General features: G+C 38.9%; 1 protein-coding gene across 13 annotated transcripts in view; it reads right to left on the reverse strand.

Annotated features, from left to right (window-relative positions):
- Positions 1–2,883: 2,883 nt before the first annotated feature.
- CAST (calpastatin) overlaps positions 2,884–21,714 on the reverse strand; it is a 62,388-nt gene continuing 43,557 nt past the window's right edge. For 2 of the 13 annotated variants that reach the window (XM_061364626.1, XM_061364634.1), the window contains 20 exons: positions 21,571–21,651; positions 21,426–21,479; positions 20,753–20,845; positions 20,512–20,607; positions 19,407–19,502; positions 18,142–18,225; positions 16,520–16,567; positions 14,879–14,983; positions 14,485–14,586; positions 13,692–13,793; positions 12,573–12,656; positions 11,751–11,798; positions 11,493–11,588; positions 10,827–10,925; positions 9,649–9,750; positions 7,847–7,939; positions 7,319–7,372; positions 6,770–6,859; positions 4,922–4,995; positions 2,884–3,848 (listed from right to left, as the gene is read on the reverse strand). In XM_061364626.1, the coding sequence (XP_061220610.1) occupies positions 3,791–3,848; positions 4,922–4,995; positions 6,770–6,859; positions 7,319–7,372; positions 7,847–7,939; positions 9,649–9,750; positions 10,827–10,925; positions 11,493–11,588; positions 11,751–11,798; positions 12,573–12,656; positions 13,692–13,793; positions 14,485–14,586; positions 14,879–14,983; positions 16,520–16,567; positions 18,142–18,225; positions 19,407–19,502; positions 20,512–20,607; positions 20,753–20,845; positions 21,426–21,479; positions 21,571–21,651 (1,659 nt within the window). In that variant the 3' untranslated portion in view covers positions 2,884–3,790. The remainder of the gene's footprint in view (positions 3,849–4,921; positions 4,996–6,769; positions 6,860–7,318; positions 7,373–7,846; positions 7,940–9,648; positions 9,751–10,826; positions 10,926–11,492; positions 11,589–11,750; positions 11,799–12,572; positions 12,657–13,691; positions 13,794–14,484; positions 14,587–14,878; positions 14,984–16,519; positions 16,568–18,141; positions 18,226–19,406; positions 19,503–20,511; positions 20,608–20,752; positions 20,846–21,425; positions 21,480–21,570; positions 21,652–21,714) is intronic. The other 11 variants (XM_061364636.1, XM_061364637.1, XM_061364631.1 and 8 more) reach the window with 8 other exon arrangements.

A 21,714-nucleotide genomic window follows, 5' to 3' on the forward strand; every position in this document is an offset into this window, starting at 1 on the left:
GGGGCCAATCACCGCGCAGCGCCTCACCGGAACAGGCGGAGCCGGGAGAGCGGAGCGGGTGCCTCCAAGGTGGAAGTATCTATCCTGCCACCTGGTGGCCGGCGGGATGACTTCCACTTGGGCCGCGCCGGGCCCTAGAGATGAGAAAGACCCCGCTACCGCTGTGAACCCTACGGCCGATGGCGACGGGCGAGGGGGCTGCGCCGTACGGAGTATCGCCACGCACAAGGTACCTGCCGCGGCGGCCGCGCCTGCGGCTCCAGTGGGACTGTTCACTTCAGTATATAGCGGCTGGTGGAACATATTATTTCTGTAAAAAGGGTTAACCGATGCACAGAGGGGGGTTAGGGATAAGCCGCTTGCTTAGCAATGTTACCGCTTACTCGTGCTTACTCAACAAATACGTGCTCAACACTCACCGTGCTTGCCGGAAGAGAGTGGGAGCACTAAGGAAGGAACAGTAACTCCTGTTCTCTGGACCCCTAAACCGACTGAAATCAGCTTTACGGTTTGGACAGTGACCAAATCACCAGGGAACACGCACAACAACTAGAGATGGGAAGTTCAGGGAAGACTCGTTTACTCCATCTTGAGACCCCGCCTATGACTACCAGGAGACACTAGCAAGCAAGGACCTCATGGGTGTAAACTGGAGCATAGAAGGTTCCACGTTAACATCAGGAAGAACTTCTTTACTGTGAGAGTGACAGAGCACTGGAACAGGCTGCCCAGGGGGGTTGTGGAGTCTCTCACATTGGAGATATTCAAGGCCCACCTGGACAAGTTCCTGTGTGATGTACTCTAGGTTACCCTGCTCTTGCAGGGGGGTTGGACCAGATGATCCCTTGAGGTCCCTTCCAACCCTTGGGATTCTGTGATTCTGTGATAATATGAAGCGGGGATAGGTCATGAATATGTACAGGCGTGTTAGGTAACCTCATAAATATGTAATAGTTTAGAGAATAAATATGAAGGAGAACAATGCTGAGGTGCACATGCCTTTGGAGGAGCTATCCCCCGTGTGCCTCAGCGCTGAATAAAAGCATACCTACTTTACAACTTTAACGAGTTGCAGAGTCTACCCGCATATCACCTGCTTTGCAACCTTCTCAGGCAGACTGTCTTTCCCAAATAAAGAGATTTACATTTCTGAGGATAGGGTTCAATTTTCTCCCTAATGAAAAAAAATGATGTGGGAATCCAGAAGTCAAATCTGGCCTGTTAACTGCAATACAACTGTGAAAACCAAAGGAAAGGGGGAAAAGCGGTAGCTGGGACTCGATCAGATTGTGAGTGCCCTCATGAACCATGACAAACAAGTATTTTGCAAGGGTTTTTCTAAACACATTATATTCAGGTTTAATTTACTTTGTGGGTTTTAATTAATTCTAGGGTTTCTTCTGTCTTACAACAGCCATTCAAGTATCAGCAGTAATAAATGTAAATGAAAAATAAATATTGTAATGCATTCTTAAAAACTTTATTAGTGTAACACAGGTTCTTAGTACAGACTGTGAAGTACAGTCAGAAGTCTAAATATCCCCAATTTAAATCTCCAGGCTGTCTCTGTCTTCAGTGTTAGATACCAGAGTCAGATTTTGGTATTGAACGTTGGCATGTCCTTCCTTTGCAAGCACACTGACAAGCAGTACACTCATGAAGACAGAATAAACCACATGGAGGCAGGTGGCCACCTCTGTGGGAGAGCCCGGTCTGCAACAGACTTGCAAAAGGCACTTACTTGTGCCTGTTCATTGCAGAGCAGGTGAACACGATGCTCCTTGAAGCACAAACAACTGCCCTGCATTCCCTGCTGGAGCCTGAGGAACAGAGGTGAGGACTAGAAACAGTGCAAATCAAAATAGAAAGGAGTGCGCCTGTTGACCTGAACTTCTCTTTAATCTCTGCTAATGCTTGTGTACCTTTTTATATTTCCTTTGCTGTGATGGTAATAGTGGCATTGTTACACTAGGATTTGTATTTGTTCAGTCCAGGAGACTCCTGAAATTATAAAATAACAGTACAGATACCACTGGAAGTAGAAACTTAAAATCTGTATCTGGTGTGTTTTTCTCCTTTTTAACTACAATTAAGGCAGCATCCAAAATACCTCTCTTATTACTACATGTGCTTGATGAAGCAGTTAATCCTCAATTTTTCAGTCTTTAGCTACCACACCTTACTTACAGTCTACCAGGAACTGGCTTGCAGAAAGAATGCACAGCCAGGCTGAGGATAGCTAAAGCTTAATATATTCCAGAATACTTAATGCACTCACTGCAATGTTAAAAATGCTAGCACGTACAAATTCTTCTGAGATTTACAGGCACTATGTGGAGATTATGTGCAAAAGTCTGCAGTATTTTTCTTTGGCATTGCTATTATAAAATATAGTATTTCTTGCAAATATAAAGCATCCTTTCCCTCTGAAAACTGAAGAAAATTACAAAAAAGTCTAAGTATATGAGTGTAATAAAATTAATGGCTAGAGTGGAAAAAAAAACCAAACCAAAAACCCCAAACCTAATGCAACTTAGTCCACTACTGGGAAAAAATATGGAAAAAGACCAGCAAGTTTCACCATACAAAGACCACCCAGCGTAACCATATGTTTTTTGCATGAGCTTTTGTTCTTCAGGAATTATTATCCACCAAGAGAAAGAAGGTGTTTTCTGTGATGCACCAAGACCCTGGGGGAAAGAAAGAGGAAAAAAAGTTAAGAGTGCTCATCTTCTTTGAGAAAAACTTCACAAAATAAATCTGGGATGAATTATCAGAAACAAGTCTCCAGACAGAAAGAGATCTAGGAAGACTTAATATCACAAGGCATTTGGTATTGTTTGAAAGTGATACTGCAGTGAGGTATGTTATTAATGCAATAATGATGCATCTTTGTCTTGCTCATTTGAGGTTGGTTGCCAAATCTCCACACAGGATTTTGCCACACAGAGTCACTCCTCCTCCCAGGAGAGCCAGGACCTCCTCTGCAGGCCAAGAAAAGTGGCTCCCCTCAGGTTCTTCAGGGTGCTAGACCTGGGACACTCCTGGCTGGCAGGTGGTAGGTAGATGGATCAGGCCCAGGATGTGCTTCAGCCTCTCCCCTCCATGCCCCAGGAAACCGCCCAGCCTGAAGCACATGTATCCAACACTGAAGAGTAGTTAAGTGAATGCCCCCATGAACTAACAGTGATGATGAAAGACTCCAATTACTTTCTCTTACATTACAGGTGTGATCAAGATAAGTACAAAGAAGTAAGTGGCATCAGGTGGAATGTGTTCATAGAAGGAGGCTGTACTTGGGCCAGGAAAGCTGAGAGCAGAGCACTGAAACCTGCTCTACCTGCTAGTTTATCTGTGGGGATTTTTGCACCTGCTCTGCCTGTTATTCTGAAATTAACTGAGTGCAGAAGTACTGACAATAGTCACTGTCCTAAAGATAAAAACAAGCAGCTGAGATGTGCTTGTTCTTCAGTAGTCTAAAAAGATCTTATGGTGGAAGCACAATGTCATGCCTTGGAATCCTCAGCTGCAGAAACCTAAAGGAACGCACCTATGTATAAGGACGGACATAGGGTGTGAGGAAAAAGCAAGGCTTTTTCTGCCCAGGAACACTGAGCTTCAAAGTCACTGCAAGTGTGTGTCTAACAGTGTCTCTAACCATGTCTAGGTTTAGTAAAATGCTGTGAGCAAAACTTGGCTTCAGTAACACTAGCATGAGTTGTCTTTGTGATAGTTAAAGAGAAGAGAGAGGGAGAAATCTTACCCAATAACGTTAACATTAGCTTTAATGTCAACGTTTAGCTTGTTTTCTGCTTCTCAGATTTGCTGCTGGAGGACTGTCCCTTTGCCTGAAGAGCAAGAGAAGCATAACATAGTAAGAAACTGCATACTACATTTCTGAAATAAAACAGTGACAGATACTTTTCAGAAGGCATGGTTCAGACATGAGTATGATCTGCATTTAAAATGCAGAAAGTTTAGTAACTGTATTTGTAACTTCTGTTGTGTCTATATATTTTAATTTTTCCACACTTTTATCTTTCAGATATGCCCTCTTCATATTCTACTTCTGAACATCCTTTTACCCATGCTAGTGATCCAGTCACAACTCAGAATATTAAAAAATACATCCTTCTGAGAAGGAGTTAAAGACACCCCCCACCACCACCCTGTTCAACATAAAAAATTGAAAAGCATTTCTGTATGCATGTATGACAATTTAATAAGAGAGAAAAATGCCATTACTTGAAATGTGAAACGTAAGATTTCCTGAGCAGGTATCACCATCTGATTCAGGCACCTACCTGCATGTATCCTGTGAGAGAATGTGATGGGAAAAATCTATTTTCTGTATTTCTGGATGACAAAGGCCAAGCTAACTTTTTTTTTTTTAATATGTATATAATCAACTGCCTTCCTTTTCCCACCAGATTCATTCTGCATACTTCTTTTTAAATAAAGATAGTGCTTTATTCTTTTTTTCCCACAACAAATACTAATAATGCAAGAAACAGACATGTGGTTGAAGATGTATACCCTAATCGCTTTTAGACTGCTGCTATTTAAAAGAGAAGAGATGTGGGTCCTAAGGCAGCTGCAGGCACATGAAGTGTGACTTTAGTATCAGCAAATATGGGAATGAAGAGTTTGTGGAGCATGCACTGAGACCCCTGTAGAATACCATACTCTCTCTGAAAGAAACATATTTTAGCCCCCTTTTATTGAACATTTTCCTTGTAACAGAAAGGTGCTTTTCTCCTATGTATATGCTTCCAAAAATGGATTAAGTTCAACCTATCCATGTAAAATTCTCCCCAGAGTAACAGTCATGTAACACGAATCCAAAATCCAGTTGCCCACGTTTCATATTTATAGTGTATGATAACCATGATTTTCCATAATGTAATACATATGTTTCTACCGTTTTAGGGTCTTTGGGTTTTCCTTTAGCCTTCGGGGTTGGCTTAGTGGTTTCCTTTCCACTTTTGTCCTACACTCCAAAGAAAAAAATTAATTACAGTTACAAATAGAATAGAGAATTGATGGCACCTACTTCAACATCTGCCATAACACATTTTTTTAAATGCAGCTGTTAGGGTGGGAGAGAGCTCAACACAGGATGCATGCATGTAATTACTGCCACTAGTCCATGGCAAGGTGGAATCTGGAGCTTCATTTAATACTGGGGAGATGAGGGCACCAGAAAGCATACTGAGATAAAAAAAACTGGTATACAGGCATATTTTGTATTTACTACAAAGCAATAATGTTGCAGCAGCAATTTAGCAGATTCAGAAGTTTATAACCAAACAAAACAGCACTTTAAACACCAACAGTTTGTCTTAAGCCATCTGAGGATTTGGTGTCAAGGTAAGCACCTGGGGAAGTACTGCAGAGGCCAGAACAGCTATTTGGAAATGCAGGTATTTCCTCCCAGGAACTGCATCTGATGTTAACTTCAGTTTGCAAGCTGCTGCTTTTTGACCCCCCGGGAGAGGAACAAACACATCATAAAAGCACAGATAATCATAATCAACATTTTAAGTATGGACAAACTTCTAATTCACTCTTGGTAACTGGGTGCCTTGTAGTATACGCTTAAAGGAATTAATGTAAAAGTTCACCTGGAAACTGGTTATGCTTCCATACCTGTGACTATCCAAGGGATTTAATTTTTGACTGCTAATATACTGGTTTGGCCAAAGATCAAAGATCTTGTAACCCCAAGCTATTTTTTTTCCATTTCTCCTTGCAGGAAGCAGGCAGGGATAGGCTGGCAGAAGGCAGTAGCACGAGAAACAACAGCAGGTGCTTTACTCAGCTAAGTACAAAAAGTATGCATGGTTTAAAACCATGTGTATCACTCCCTCTGTCTGCAGGTGAGAGATCAGGGCATAGGACAAAACACATCACATCACAGAACCACAGACTGGGTTGGGTTGGAAGGCACCTTAAAGCTCATCCAGTTCTAAACCTGTGCCACAGGCAGGGACACCTTCCACTAGACCAGGTTGCTCCAAGCCCCATCCAACCTGGCCTTGAACACTGCCAGGGATGGGGCAGCCACAGCTTCTCTGGGCAACCTGTGCCAGGGCCTCAGCACCCTCACAGGGAAAAACTTCTGCCTAAGATTTAATCTCCATCTTCCCTCTGTCAGGTTAAAGCCATTCCCCCTTGTCCTGTCCCTACAGGCCCTTGTCCAAAGCCCCTTTCCATGTTTCCTGTAGCCCCTTTAGGCACTGGAGCTGCTCTAAGGTCTCCCCTTAAGGAGCCTTCTCTTCTTCAGGCTGAACAAGCCCAGCTCTCTCAGCCTGACTCCAGAGCAGAGCTGCTCCAGCCCTTGCAGCATCTCTCTGGCCTCCTCCAGACTTGCTCCAACAGCTCCATGTCCCTCTTGCATTGTTGCCCCAGAGCTGGACACAGGACTGCAGGGGGGGTCTCTCCAGAGCGCAGCAGAGGGGATGAATCCCCTCCCTCGACCTGCTTCTCATGCTCTGGGGATGCAGCCCAGCACACGGGGCAGTTCTGGGCTCAGGTGCACATGGTCAGGTCATGGGGAAACTATGTATCAGAAAATCTTCCTTTTTCCAAACATTTAGTACAGCAAGATGCATGAAACTTCCATCATAGTAGTAAGACAACCACTTTGGACAGCATCTTCCAAAGAGGCCAGCTCAAAACCTAAACTGAGCTACTGCAAAAAGTGAGAAACTTTCATAGAGTAGTGAAAAACTGTTTATTTTCCAAGTTACTAGAGAAAATGTCCTACCTTTGAGTGCTGTGGTGTGGCAGGAGCCCTTGCACTAGTATCAAAGTCACCTGATAGGGCGTCGATAGCTGCAGAGTCATCTATTCGCTTCTGCAATAATTTCAATTCTGAAGTCACACAATATGCAATACTTCTCACAGTCAACTTATGTTTCAGGGATTTATGTCTACTTTAATTACACTTTTCTAAAAAAAACCCCAAAATAACAACAACAACAAAAAAAAAGAAAACCAAAACCAAACTATACCTGGGCTCTACACATATGTTAGGACAGACATGTTTATTTGAGGTTTCCAAGACACAGTTTCTTTCAATAGTGGACCTGAACATTCACATCATTAGTTGCATATAAAAACTGTAATTATTGTGAACAGTTAATCTTCACAAAAGTTTTACTATCCACGAAGTTACTATTACTTACTCCATTCAACAGCATTTATGAGAACATGCAGTGAATCATGCCTTGAGCCTACAATGACAGTACTTTGGAAAACAGGTCAGAGGACACAGCATGCAACAAACACAAAACAAAAATACCATAAATGTTACCTCTGGTTCTTTGTGTTTCACACTGCCCTTTGCTGTTGGCTTTATTGGTTTACCCTTGGGAAGAAGAAAGATTGCATCCTCACTTTGAACTGCTTAGATCAGGTTTAAGATACACGTATACTGATGTATGACATTGGGAGTTTACAGATCACAAAGAAAGTCGATTTCTTTGTTTCTTGTGCTATGTACTCAAAGACAGTTCGTGGTATCTTTTCATGGTCTGTTACTACATTTACAATATCATCTTTCTATGTAGTCTACTGGAAAAACAATTTTCTGATCCAAAACCTACTGATCAAAACCTACTTTTTCTTGTTTTTTTTTTTTTAATTAAATGCATGCAAGGATATACAGAGATACTCTATCTGTAGGGTATTTACATATTTAACACAAATACGAAAATATAGTACACACTTCCTCAGCTTCCCTGTTCTTATAAAACCAACAAGGACAGACTGGCTCATACACACAAATTTATGGTGTTGCAAGTCCAAACTAACAAAGTTAACAAAACTAACTTTTCCTTACCTGCTCACCTGACTCCAGAAGTTCTTGATAATCAGGTGGGATAGTATCATCTCTTTCTCCAAGTTTGTCTCTGTGTTCAGATTTAGCTTTTTCCTGAAAGCATTTAAGCTTTTAACAACTGAATACTTATGTTAGAAATATTAGCAAACAGTAGTCAAGAGTACTCAAATAAACTTGGGACAGAACCTTTTTTAAATTTAAAATTTTTAAACTATCAGAAAAAAACCCTATATATTTATTTCCCTATGATCTGTGTTTCATGCCTGAAAATTTTAAAATTACTAGCTCTCAGGAAATGTACCGATTTAGTTAGACACACATAAAGAACAGCATGCCAAAATAAACAAAGAAGTCATGTCAGTTTTCAGTTTTGCTTTTCGACAATATGGCTAAAAGAGGTCATTCCATACTTCTGTGTCAAATCTCATCCATGCACTGTATCTTTAAAACAAAGCCAAAGTTCCTGCAATGTCTTACCCGTGAATGCATCCCAGTACCTTCAGCAGAACCCAGGGTATGTATCCATCTCACACCCAAACTGATCAAGAGTGGCCTACACTTCTCATCAAACTTCAAAGCCAGGCTCAGTTTCAAATCCAACACAACTCGAAGCCAGAGCAGCACAAGCTCTGGAGACTCCATCAAGGAGGGAAGCGTTCCTTTTGCTACATTTATTTTTCAATTTAAGCTGCACAGATTTCTGACAAACATACCAGAAACGTACTTAGCAAAACACCTGGTTTGCATACAAGTAGGTTTTTAAGCACATTGTTGAAGAGTACTTTTGTATTTGTTAATGAAGACATTTTAATTATTTTTTTAATTTATTTTCTGAACATAGGCATTTTCCATGCCTTTTATAAGGAACAACACATGAAGAAAGCTAGGTTCCTACAGCTCCACTGAAAGACAGCAGCTGCTGAGATACCACACATCAAGCATTCACTCCTCTGCTATGGCAAGAGACTGCCCAGGCTGCCTATTGCCTATTCCCAAGGCAGCCAATAACCTTTGCACAGGAACCTGTCTGAGATTTATCTCCTCCTAGATTCTGGACTGAATTTATCAATGAGCATCTTATGGTGGTTTTTTTTTTTCCCAATAGCATCCTTTTTCTTAATTATTTCAGTTTACAATTTACTATTATGCAGAAATGTGCCTGATTTCCTTACTACAAGCAAGATCTTTATACAATTATATGAAGAAAGACTGAATGAAGACAAAGCAAGCAGAAACAAGCAAGTTAAAAAAGGGGACTGATTAAATGAAGATGTCTGTTGAACTTGTTTTTTGTGGGGTTATACAAGTCCAATTTTGACAAAAAGAAGGCTACAAAATTAATTTTTTTGAACAGAAACCAGAGAAGACACCTGAAAAATAATTAGAATAACAATAAAAGGCACTGAAATCAAATTACTGCAAATTTCCTGTAATATTTCAACACTCACCCCTAAGTGGCTAATGTATATATTTATCTAATTCAACATTTGTCACAAAACACACAAGTAATCCAGTTGGCTCAACAGTGGCTGACATGCCTCCATTTAGGACAACATAAAAGTATGTTGTTTTTTTGAGTAAGAATCTTACTTCTGTATCTAAAATGACATGTCATATGCTCCTATAAATGTGTAAGACATATTGCAGTACTAAAAAAATATATTAAAAAAACCCAAAACATCCAACAAATAAGGTAAGTTTCACATATTTGTTTGTTTGGGTTTTTGCTTTTGTTAGGGTTTTTTTTTCAGTTGTTTAGTTTCCCCACCAGATTGCACAAGTTTCAGAATGTCTTTTGTTACCTTTACTTTGTCCACAACCGATTTGTTCTCATCAGGGTCAGGTTCCCTCTGCCCCAGGGAATCAGACAGGAGATCCAAGGCTTCATCCATCTCTTTCTCTCCCTAACAAAGTATAAACATATTCATGAACGCAAATCTGCTGTAAAAATAATTCAATTCACCAAACTAATACAAGTACTGACTAATGAACTGTCAACTTCAGTGAAAAATGACAGCTCTCCTTTTGTAATTACAGTGTAGAGCAGTACTGGGGAAAACATTTACAGAATATTTAGACCTACAGAGAACATAATTTCAGGAAGGGGTTATGGAATTTATTTTAATGACTTTCTTTTGTTACACATAGGCCTAAATGATTTAATGAGAACAGTTGTATGAAAACACTGGGTTTTGGCAAATGCCATTAATTTTGCAAACATAATTATCACTGCAGATTAGCTGTTAAAGAAGTGTCAATCTGAATTAAAATTCATTAACATTTTTATCTTCTTCACAATATATATCGTCTTTTGCTAATTCACACCAGCTTTATTCAAAAAAATGGTTAGAAAAAAAAGCCCTTAAAACCAATAATAACCCAGGCAGAAGGAGCTTTAGTCCCCTCTCAAATTAGGCAGGAAACACTAGTTAGTGCACAACTGCACAGATCAAAATGGGTTAAAAAATGATCCAGGCAATACGACAGCTAAAAGCAAAGAAGGGAAGTTCTGGTATTAAAAGAAGGTGCTGGTGCTGCCTGTCCCTTCTTTCATCTTGAACTCCTCTTATAAGTTTAACAAATGACTTCGCCACTATGGTGATGGCTACACTATTATTATTTTAAATGTTCTCATAATGTTCCTTACCTAACCAGGAAAAAAAAAGGTGTTCTGCTAAGGGCCCAAGCCTCAAAATGAAACCACTTGCGCATAGGTAACTACCTGCACTGACACATAGAAAGGAAATGCAGACATCCTCTGATGTGCTCCGTAACTTTGTCCAGAAATTCATACTTTCCCTCCCATCCACCCCCCCATCCCCAGGGGGACATTTACTTTCCTCCCATTTGCCATTATTAGCAACAAACTGTTTAACTGTGCAATAGCCTGTATCAATAAAACTGTTCAGATCATGCTCCCATCTCTCTTCATTAGTCAGTTCTGAATTTCAGAATAGGATTTACAGAAAAGGTTGCTTACGGAGGTAGAAGCTAGAGGAGCTGCTGAGTGCACTGAAGAAACTGTAGCAGCAGAGACAATGTTGGAAGAATCTGCAGAATTTTTTACCTTCTTGGTTTTCTGAAACAAGACAGATCATCATTACTAACAGAGAGGTTTAAAATAAAAACATACATTAAATTCCACACCTCTAAAATGCAATACCTGTCCTCTTTATTTCTAGGACTTTTTTTTTTTTTTCAAAGCTCTACTTATTTCAGATTGAAACTTTTTTCTGTGAAGCACTGCACAACTGTTTTGCATCTCAGTTTGTTCATGTTCCATCTTCCCTCCCAACTACTGGGTTAAACCTTACCATAGCTTAAGTCAGAGGCAAGTTTAATATACCTTCAGAGGAGCTAAGACTTCACCAAGCCCATCTATATTCCCAAGTAACACTTTTAAAATTCTCAACTGCAAAGCATTACTTATGCTAGCAGCTATTAAAAGATGACAACTAACTTACCTGCTTTTTTCCCTCATTATTAAAATACTGCTTTCCTATTAATTTGTTGCAAAAATATTTTAAATTTTAGTCACTGAATTTGATTAGAGAAAGTTTACATGAACTTTGAGGAAAACATAAAATATCAAGATTGTTGAAGCAATCTGAAAATAAACAAATTTTCAGAAATCAAGTATACTCACCTTTATTACAGTTTGTGTAGGTAGTGGAGCAGATGGAGATGGAGAATAGGAAAATCCTTCTGACAAACCCTCTAAAAGATCGTTTTCACTCATAGGCTAACATTAAGAACAAAAAGAGGCTTGTAAGCATTTTCATCTACTAAAAAGTGAGCAGTTAACACAGTCTACCTCCATTTTTAAACTGAAAACTGGGAAACCTTACTGACATTTGGGTAAGTAATTAATGAATGAAACACTGAATATTCACTTTTTTTTTACCTGGGACTTTTCTTCTGGTTTTGGTAAGAGTGGTTTTCCTTCTTCATCCTACAAAATAAAAATCCCCTTGTATTATTATACCAAGTGATTTTTAAATGACTTTCAATACAAGTACTCTGAAAGCACTCAGCAAACAGAGAGTATTACACAAGAAAACGATCTAACTAAGCAATCTGTTCCATCTGTTGCTGTTACTCAAAGTGTCATTTAATAAATCCAGGTGCTGTAAATTAAAAATATCTGAGTGCTGGAAAGTGATTCAGTGTGGGATTCTGAGCTTCCCTACTTACTGTTTCAATTTCCACAGAAATAGCACAAGTAATAAATAAAATACCAGCCTCTATCAACATTGGTAACAATCATCCTGCACACAGATTTCAGAAAGGCTGTTATCTTTTCACAATGGCAGCTGTGGCAGATGTTGTGCAAATCTTGGGTACACCTAAATTACCCATTTATGTCAAACGAGTCATGTGGTGATGTCTGCAAGCATACCACCTTGAAGCATTTTTTAACAGCTTTGAGCAACCACAATTTACTAAGTACTAGAATACAGAAAGCTAATGAAAAATTTCAGCGAACTAATCTCAGCCTTAATTATTCATGTTTAGGTACCTACATCCAAACCACTTCTGTGCCTATTTAGGCATCTAATGACAGATGTCAGATATTCAGAAACTACAAACTGGAATTTTTATATGCTAAAAAAAAATGGCTGAACTAAACACCAACATATAAAAATGAAATGGAGTTTCAGTTTCATCTATGTATTCTTAGGAACAAAAGGAAAGTAAGAGCAAGACAGCACATTAAATAAACTACTTTTGCTTCTGTTAATCTGTACTCTGGAGGAATTGTTTCTTCATCTTCACCCAGTTTTTTGTGTTGCTCCTCTTTGGTTTTCTCCTGTGAAGGCAAAATCAACGTAATATTAATAAAACCAAATAACTACATTCCAACAGAAATGCAGATGAGCAAGCTTTTGAGGTCTTTGGTCTCCTGATTCAAATCAATCTTTCTAGTCCAACTACCAGATAAAAACCTCTTAAAATTAGAAGAAAGCCTGTTGAGAAAGCCTTTAATTCTCTGCCTGTTTCCTCTTGTGTATATCAGAAGTACCTCTACCTATTTCAATTAAGATCAACAGAGTTAAGTAAATAGACAATCATAGACCAATCTAAAATAGATTTATACCCGAGTCTTAACTTTTGACTTCTTCTGAAATCCTCTCAACAGCTGTCTGGGCTGTGTACAAAGGAAAGCTGAACAGAGAAATCTGTAGTCAACTCTAAAAAGCACTATCTTCTTACAAGTTATGTTGGAAGATGGCAACTAGAAAAAGGTAGTAAAGTCAACTTTGGGAACTTCTATTTGATGGAGTTCCAGCCCACTCACAATGCCGTACTTCCTAGTTTTGGCTCCAGTCAATACCACCTGGCCCATGGTTTGGGGTGGCTAATAGGGGTATTCAGACTGCGACTATGAACAGCATTAACTCAGAATACACATACTTGAGTGTGTTGCTTAAGGCTCCCTGTTAAAATAACAAGGTAAGTGGCAAAAAACAGGTTTATGTATCATTTGTAATTTAAACAACTTATCATGAATTTGGTACCTTTTGAAAGAAGGTCGCTACCTCTGATGTACATGTTAATTCTGCTTTGGTTCAACAGTAAGACACTAAACAAATGCAATTTTCAGAAGCTGAGGGAACTGTTGTAATAGGCAAAATTATCTAGAAAATAATACTCCCTGTACTGAAAGCCTACTAGTACTTCTTAAGCAGAACACAGCAGGTTTCACAGGTACGTTTTGGTTTTTTTTTTTAAAAAGAAAAAGTTAAAGTATTACCTCTAAATTGTTTCTAGCCTGAGGAAATACAGTAACACTGAAGATAATTACATCAACAGTCTATTTTTTGAGGTCTCATTGTTTCTCTACCTTAATTTTGTCCACAGCAGGCTTCTTTTCCTCTGGATCAGACTCCATCTTTCCTAGGGTACTGGATAAGGCTTCCAGTGCTTCATCTGCCACTTGACCAACCTGTTGGGGTATCGTTACAGTAAAAAATAAGTCTTAGCTTGCAGTTCACCTGCAGCTGAATAAACCTGTTCACATACAAGCCACACATTCCTTAAGGTGAAAACTGAGAAGTAAACCAAAAAACAGTAATGCTTTTTTTTCCCTAATTGTTTTCACATATTTGGGATCTGCTGGGTTCAAGGCATAAGGAAACTTTGTCAGAGGTTACTCTGTAAACAGGCGCCTCCTTTCCAAAGACTTAAATCACAGCTAAAATGTTCCACAGGGAGGTTGTTTGTTTTGGGTTTTTTTTTAATAAAATCATATATATGCTGCAAACAAGTGCAAGAATGTCAGCCTTTAATGTCATCTTCCTTCAGCAGGACAACTGTTATTGTTTTGTAGAAACTGTCTTTTCCTGCAAGTACCTATTAAGTTCACAAGCAACATCCCTTTTACAGCAGTAAGTGCTAGAGTAGACCACAAGAACTGTCAGCTTGACTTCCTCTGTTTAGAAGGTCACTGATCTTCCCCATTCAGTTTGTCTGACTTTTATTTTTTTGTTTGTTTTTGTTTGAAAGCACGCTGCCTTTGTGGCTTACCTCTAAGGAGGATTAATATGAAATACTGAAACAAGCATCTTGAAAACATGCTATACGATTGCATAAATGAAGCACTGAATTTTGCTTCATTTCCAGCTAAGACTACTCACTGAAGACACAGCTGTTGCAGCTGAAGACTGCAGAGTGCAAGCTGTGGCGCAAGGGACTGCTTCATCCTCGGTAGCTTTTGCAGCCACAGGATCTGAAGGCGTCTGAAACAGAACAATTACACTACATTTTACTGATTACGCTCAGAAACCCAAAAGGTGCCTGTTAAGTGCCCCCCCCTCTTTATTTTTAATACAGTACAGACCAAGAAAGAAAAGTCTAGATTTAAAGGCAGAAACCCCTCAGTTAAGGCCTAACTGCCAATCCTCCATGCAATTGGGGGTTTGGGGACGGGACAAAAACCAGGATAAAGTATTTTTAATGGAAGAATAGTAACATCATCCACTCTTAGCAAAACTATCACTGTCAGCATCTTCAGTGAATAGAAAGACGTACTTTGGACACGCTGCTGGGATGTGATGGTTTGGACTGTACTGCAGGCCGGGCAGGGCACGCAAAGTCTTTCGAAAATTCATCAACAAGATCAGATTCACTCAAAGGCTGCAAAAAAAAAACAAAACCCATGTGGTAGAGGTGACTCACTGCCTGGTTTTAATTTATCTTTCCAAGAATTTTATTTCAAGTACTTAGAAAGCAGAAAAACTTTTGTAGTCAACACCAAAATAATCTTTTACATTTATGTGCAACAAAACAACGTGAGTTTTGTGGTGCATAAAGAAAGAAAATAGCTTTTCAGAATGAGTCAGTTGCTCTGTTATCAAAAGTCAGTACAATGTAAAGAACATGATGTTCGATACTGTTTACAGGGCTACTGAAAGGAAAAAGGAACCTCTTAGCTAGAGAAATAGATATTTAACAGAACAACTTACAGAACGCCTACTGAATTATATTTGTGTCTCTGAATGATAAAGATGAAAGAGCCCAGAAATGCTTATTCTCCTACCAACCACTTAATTCTTCTGGTATAAGACTTCATGATTCTGAGTTCATCTTCTGCTTTGGTTTTGTACTGGACTTTAGTCAAGCCATGAACCAACTCCTTTAACTCATGTGAAGTTCCTCTTCTGGAGCTTTTCTGCTTTTTGTGTCCTTCTCTTTTGTGCTCCCTGTGAAACAGGAATACTTGTCTCCTAAACACCAGTGCCTGGCCCCCTCAGAACTGTTCTCCCTTTTTTTTCCTATGACATGATTGGCAGGTGTTCCTTCTGGGCAGCTCTCGCACAACACCCACTACAGACAATTCCATGTCTAAGACCCAACACACAAATTTCTAGATATATTTTCACCGCTGCCTTTGCGTTCCTCTCTATTTCAAGCTTGAATAAGATAAATGAATTCACATTCCCCCTAAAAGGCATGGTGTCACCCTTGCTGAGATTGGTCCTGACTCATTTCAGAAGAACAGGGGTTTCCTGTACTTATCCAATTTGGCAGCTCTCATCAACTCGTAGTATTCACAAAGTGAAGCCCTCAGTTTCTTCAGTGCACAGTTCCTCTGCTTTTCCCAATCTCTGCTTTCTTCTTGTGCATTTTAAATTTAAAAAAAACTTTGTAACTTCCAATCTTTTCCTTCTATCTTACACTTCCTAAGCCACAATGGATACTTTTTGCAAAGTTCAAGTTGTTCTTCACTATTAGGAAAATGTTCACAGTGGCTTTTTCCCTCTTTCTAGTCATGCTCCTTTATATGTGATGACTAATGAAAGGGAACTGTCAAGAAAACAAAAGATTTTCCTGCCTTGCCTCTTTCTGTCCTTCAACAACTCCAATAGACTTCTACAGAATACCTTAAACTAACACCCCACACAGCTTTTATTTGCGTCAGCAGTCATTTCTGTAATTCTCTCGTGTCAGTTATCTCTAAACTTTTTTCTTACTGTTAGCTCTTCATTTGCAGCCAGTGAATTTCAAGAAATCCAACTTTCACTTGACACTTCAGATCAGCAGGTTTTGTGGAAGGCAGTAAACACACAAGCAGACCAAGAGACTTACATAATGGCAGAGAGAGAAATGACAATAGAGAAGGAGAAAACAGGGTATCTATTCACACTCTCTCAGCATTGTCAGTTTTCTAACCTTAGGTTTTTCTTCAGGCTTTGGCAATACTGGTTTTCCATCTTTATCCTAGAAGTAAAGTAAGTATAATTGACATTTTTCCATTGTTTTAAGAAGTTCCATACTCCATAATCACCAGCAAAGTAACACAAAGTAAATTATCAAAAGAATGCATCAAAATGCATCAAAAGGAATGTGACCAGCAGGATGAAGGAGGTGATCCTGACACTCTGCTCTGCTCTTGTGAGACCCCACTTGAAGTACTGCATGGAGTTCTGGTGTTCTCAACATAAGAGGGACATGGAGCTGCTGAAGCAAGTCCAGAAGAGGGCCTTGAGGGTGATAAGGTGGCTGCAGCACCTCCCGTATGAAGACAGGCTTAGAAAGTTGGGGCTGTTCAGCCTGGAGAAGGCTGCGTGGAGCCTTCAGAGCAGCCTTCCAGTATTTGAAGGGGGCCTACAAGGATGCTGGAGAGGGACTCTTAATCAAGGACTGCAGCAATAGCACAAGGGGTGATGGGTTAAACTTGAACAGGGAAGTCTGTATTAGGTAAAAGGAAGAAGTTCTTGACTGTGAGGGTGGTGAGGCACTGGAATGGGTTGCCCAGAGAAGTGATAAATGCCCCATCCCTGTCAGTGTTCAAGGTCAGGTTGGACAGAGCCTTGGGTGACCTGGTCTAGTGTGAGCTGACCCTGCCCATGGCAGGGAGGTTGGAACTAGATGATCTTAAGGTTCTTTCCAACCCAAACCAATGTATGATTCTATGTTACTATGACAAACATGAGATGAAATCAGTAACATAATTACAGGAAATCCTCTAAACAGGGCAAATTCTTATATAGCCAGCTAAATGGATAAAAAAAGCAAATATGATGTCAGCACAACACAAATAGGCCAAGAGACCAGAAAGAGTTAATTCCTGTCTGTATCAACATACAGCAGAAATTAATTCCCTAGTAAACTATCAAGAATTCATCACTCTAAGAAGCTTTGAGTGCAAAAGTTTATCTTTTGCACTTAACAAATAGGGGGTTAAATCCCAGGTCTGTAGTCAGGCAGACTTGAAATCTCTAAAAACAGCTAAAACTGCTCCTTTCACAACAGAATGTTAACACCCAGCTCTAGCAAGACCATTTTATATAGCAACCTTGGTAACATTGGTTAAACTGTTGCAAAAACTTCCAATTCAGAACTTTATGGAAAACACATCTCAGTTCTATAGCTGTTTTTTTTTCAACTTGAGAAAAATCTCCATCACTTGGAAGTGACATTCTGAAAAAATTAGTTTTAATTTTCATACCATTTTACAACACTGTTTCAAGGTTGCATTACAAAGTGATACCTACCAGCATTTCTGTATAGAGATGGATTTTACCATATTGAGTTTTAGTATCAGAAACAAGTAACACCACTCTCGGAGAAAGAGTATGTGATTGGGGAAGATAAGATCTTTGCTCAGATGCCTGAAAAACCCACTCATGCCCACAAAGGGAAGGAAACTAGAGATACAGAAATCACCAACAGGAAAAAGCTGCTGATTAAATACTAGTTTTGCTTCTTTTTCCCATACTCTTTCCCTCTATGAGACAAAAGTGTCAGACACGTGCCCTATTTACAAAGCAATGAAGATACAAAAAGCTTACCAACTTTGGTGTTAACCTGTATTCTGGAGGTATTGTATCATCAAGTTCTCCAGCCTTTTTTACCTTTTTCTCCTTAGCTTTAGCCTTAAAAAGAAAAAAAAAAATCACAGAAATTAAAATAAAAACTCCAAAGCAGACTCAACTTCAGTATCAAGATTCATCAGCCTATTGTTTGAAGAAGAATTGGTATCAGATAAAATTATTCCATATAGTAAGATATTAAAATTCCTAAATTTATTCCTATCAAATTTATGTGGTAAAATAACCTTAGTCTAAGAATCAATGCCATATGTGAACACAGCTGTACTATTTTAAATTCTAAAAAAACTACTCAGAGCCATAACTTTGTGGCACATACTTCGAGAATTTCTGTGTGTACAAAACCCTCAGGTTTTCTTGGATTTCATCACTTTGATTATAGATGCCATAATTCTGTATTTTTTTCCATCACTGTTACGGAAACCCAGCCTTTAATTTTCTGGATATACTTCCAGAATTAATGCATCCACTATGTAATCTGAAGGCGCAGGCTGAATTAACCTGCACTACTATATGCTCTTTTTTGTAAAAATTTTAGCTGTGGCATTTTTTCTCAGCAACAAATTATTCTCTGCTATTTCCCTGTCATTTGTTTGCTCTGAGCTGTAAGTGAATACAAGGGAAAACAAATGCTAGTGATAAGAGTTATAGCAGAGTTTGCAAAATTAAAGTAAAAAGTCCAAGTTTAACATGCAAACACAGGACTACTGTTAAAATCTAACTGTTGAAGAAAAACAAAACTCTTAGAAGTCAGAGTGAAAGGCAAAACCCAAATCAGAAAATAATGGGGTCTGATAGATAAAGAAGCACAGGCACTAAACACCTGAAATGTCAATTAAAAATGAAATTATAAACATATGCAAAACAAAAGCTTGCTATAAATTGTACCCAATGCTTGAGAAAAAAAACAGAACTATAACTAACAGAGTGAAAGGTGTATGTATGTAAGCTTGTACAGTCAAATGAAATGCAAATGAATTCAAATGAAAATTCAAATGAAATACAGTCAAATTAAAAATTTTCCAAACCACCTTACTGTATTTTTTTTTCTTGTATCCACTCAGGATTTCTTCACTTCTTAATCTTCTTAATCATGTAAGAGTCAGACATTCCTTAGGCCCCTGATATGAAAGTCTATTTTACACATTTGTACAGTATCTAACAAAGAAGTCATGTGATTCCACGGGAAAGCCTGAAAACTGCTGTAAAAGTGAGTAAGACTATACCTCTGCCACCTCTACAACAGGGGTATGATCTTCAGGTTCAGGTTCAGGTCCACCAAGAGTACCAAGAAGAACTTCCATTGCATCATCTTTAATTTTCTGCATTTAAGAAAATTCATAAATCATTCAATTACTAATTTAAATTGACAAAGATTTTACCTCATACATCTTTTACGCTGTACGTGAAGCAAACAGCCAGTACCAGACTGGTCATTTCTGTTTGGTTTTACCTGATTTCCTTAACATCACATTGGAGGACAATGCAAATCATGTGGTAAGATTAACACAGTCCAATCAATATGTATCTCCTCTTAAGGAGAGAGGAAAAGGAAAAAAAAAGGGGGGGAGGGGCAGAGGGGAGGGAGCACAATATCATGTAATTGTGAAATGCTTTGACATGGTAAACCCAGAATGTATAACATCATATTGCTCTCTACAGAGGAAACAAGAAAGGTTTTTGAAACATGAGAAAACTACATCAGATACAAGTTTTAAACACACCTCACATAGCTAAGAAAACACATACATTTTTCTACTCTTGCTCACAGCCAGAAGAACCACTGTTATTCTGCAGAATAATGCAGAAAACAAAGTAATCTGACCCACTGAGGTAGAGCAGAATCTGAGCAATGACAATTCCTATTATTCCTATAATTCCTATGATAAACAGGATTTACAGCTGAAAATCAGGATGATCATAGGATCATAGAATGGTCTGGGTTAGAAGGGACCTTAAAGCTCATCCAGTTCCAACACCCTGCCGTGGGAAGGGACACCTTCCACTAGACCAGGTTGCTCCAAGCCCCATCCAACCTGGCCTTGAACGCTGTCAGGGATGGGGCAGCCACAGCTTCTCTGGGCACCCTGTGCCAGGGCCTCACTACCTTCACAGGGAAAAACTTCTTTGTAAGATCTCATCTCAAGCTCCCCACTATCAGGCTAAAGCCGTTCCCCCTTGTCCTGTCCCTGCAGGGACTTGTCAAAAGCCCCTCTTCAAATTTTTTGTTAGCCCCCTTTACATCTTTCCAAGATCAGGCAAACATAAAACACAATACATGCTTGTATTTTTTAATTAGAAGTCAGCTACTCCATGAATGACTATGTATACCTCTTTTGATTTTGTTTTCTTCTCCTTAGGAGGAACCGAGGTCTTTACTGAACTTACTGCTTGTGCTTGTACAATTTCTTCTTCCTTACTTGGTTTCTATGAGAGATACAAAATTACAGGCAAATTTTAAAAAAATCAAAACGAGAAAATAGTCAAGATAATTTTAAAGTGAACTACTAAGATACCAATGGCAATGTTTCATTGCAGTAAAGGCAACCAATTGCAAGAAAAATATCAATACCTCTGTCAGTCTTGTCTTTTCTTCAGCAGAAGCAGTACTACAGGCAAAGTCTGATGACAAGGCCTCTGCAAGCTCATCGTCCGTCATTGGTTTCTGAGCGAGAAATTGCAGATTAGGTTATGATTATTAAATTTCAAATATCAGTAGTGTCAAACCTGGTTTAAAATCTGAGTGCACTCCATGCTTATTCACACAATGACCTCATAACAAGACGATGGCATTACAGAAAAATTGTATTTCCCCTCAATGGTAGATTCATTTTTCAGATAAGCTTTTTTTTTTATGTTAAACTTATAAAACAGTAAAATTAAGCTGGCTTACAGAATTCTCTTGTGAAGTACAGAAATACAAGTTGTCTTTGCTAAAGACATATGCACGGCTACTATTTCTTCCTTTTGTTATTATTATTGCTAGGATCTCTATGACCACTTATCTGATTTGTTTCAGCTTCAAGTGTTGTGAAAATTCTTGCTTCTTTATTAAAATCATCTGTACCAAAGTCTAATTTCTGTGACAAGTTCTAGCAGCATCTACATTATATGGCACCCCACAGACCTCTCCCACTTGCTGGGATTTTTGGAAGACAGGCAACACTTAAATTTTCTTAGGAATCAAATGATTATTGGGTTATTTTCACCTTGCAATTTTTATTTTTTTTTTAAAGGTAACTTACTTCCTCTCGTTCATCTGCTTTTGGTGGGAATCCATCTTTGCCACCCCCTTTGCTCTAGAACGAGAATTAATTTTGTAGTAAATGGTAAGCAAAAACTTACAATATAAAACACACACGAAGAATATGCTTTTTTTAACTCACTAACCTTCAACAATTTAACATACTCTGGAGGGAGACTACCTTCTCGTTTACCCAGTTCTTCCAAGTATCTTGAAGATATATCTTCCTATGAAAAGAATGCACACCTTAATGTCTTTGTACTCTTCTTTATTGAAATACATTTCTAATG

The sequence above is a fragment of the Neopsephotus bourkii genome, unplaced genomic scaffold, assembly GCF_033783945.1.
Source record: "Neopsephotus bourkii isolate Nb327-2 ecotype Australia unplaced genomic scaffold, CSIRO-AGI_Nbou_v1 NB_1244, whole genome shotgun sequence".
NCBI lineage: Eukaryota > Metazoa > Chordata > Aves > Psittaciformes > Psittacidae > Neopsephotus > Neopsephotus bourkii.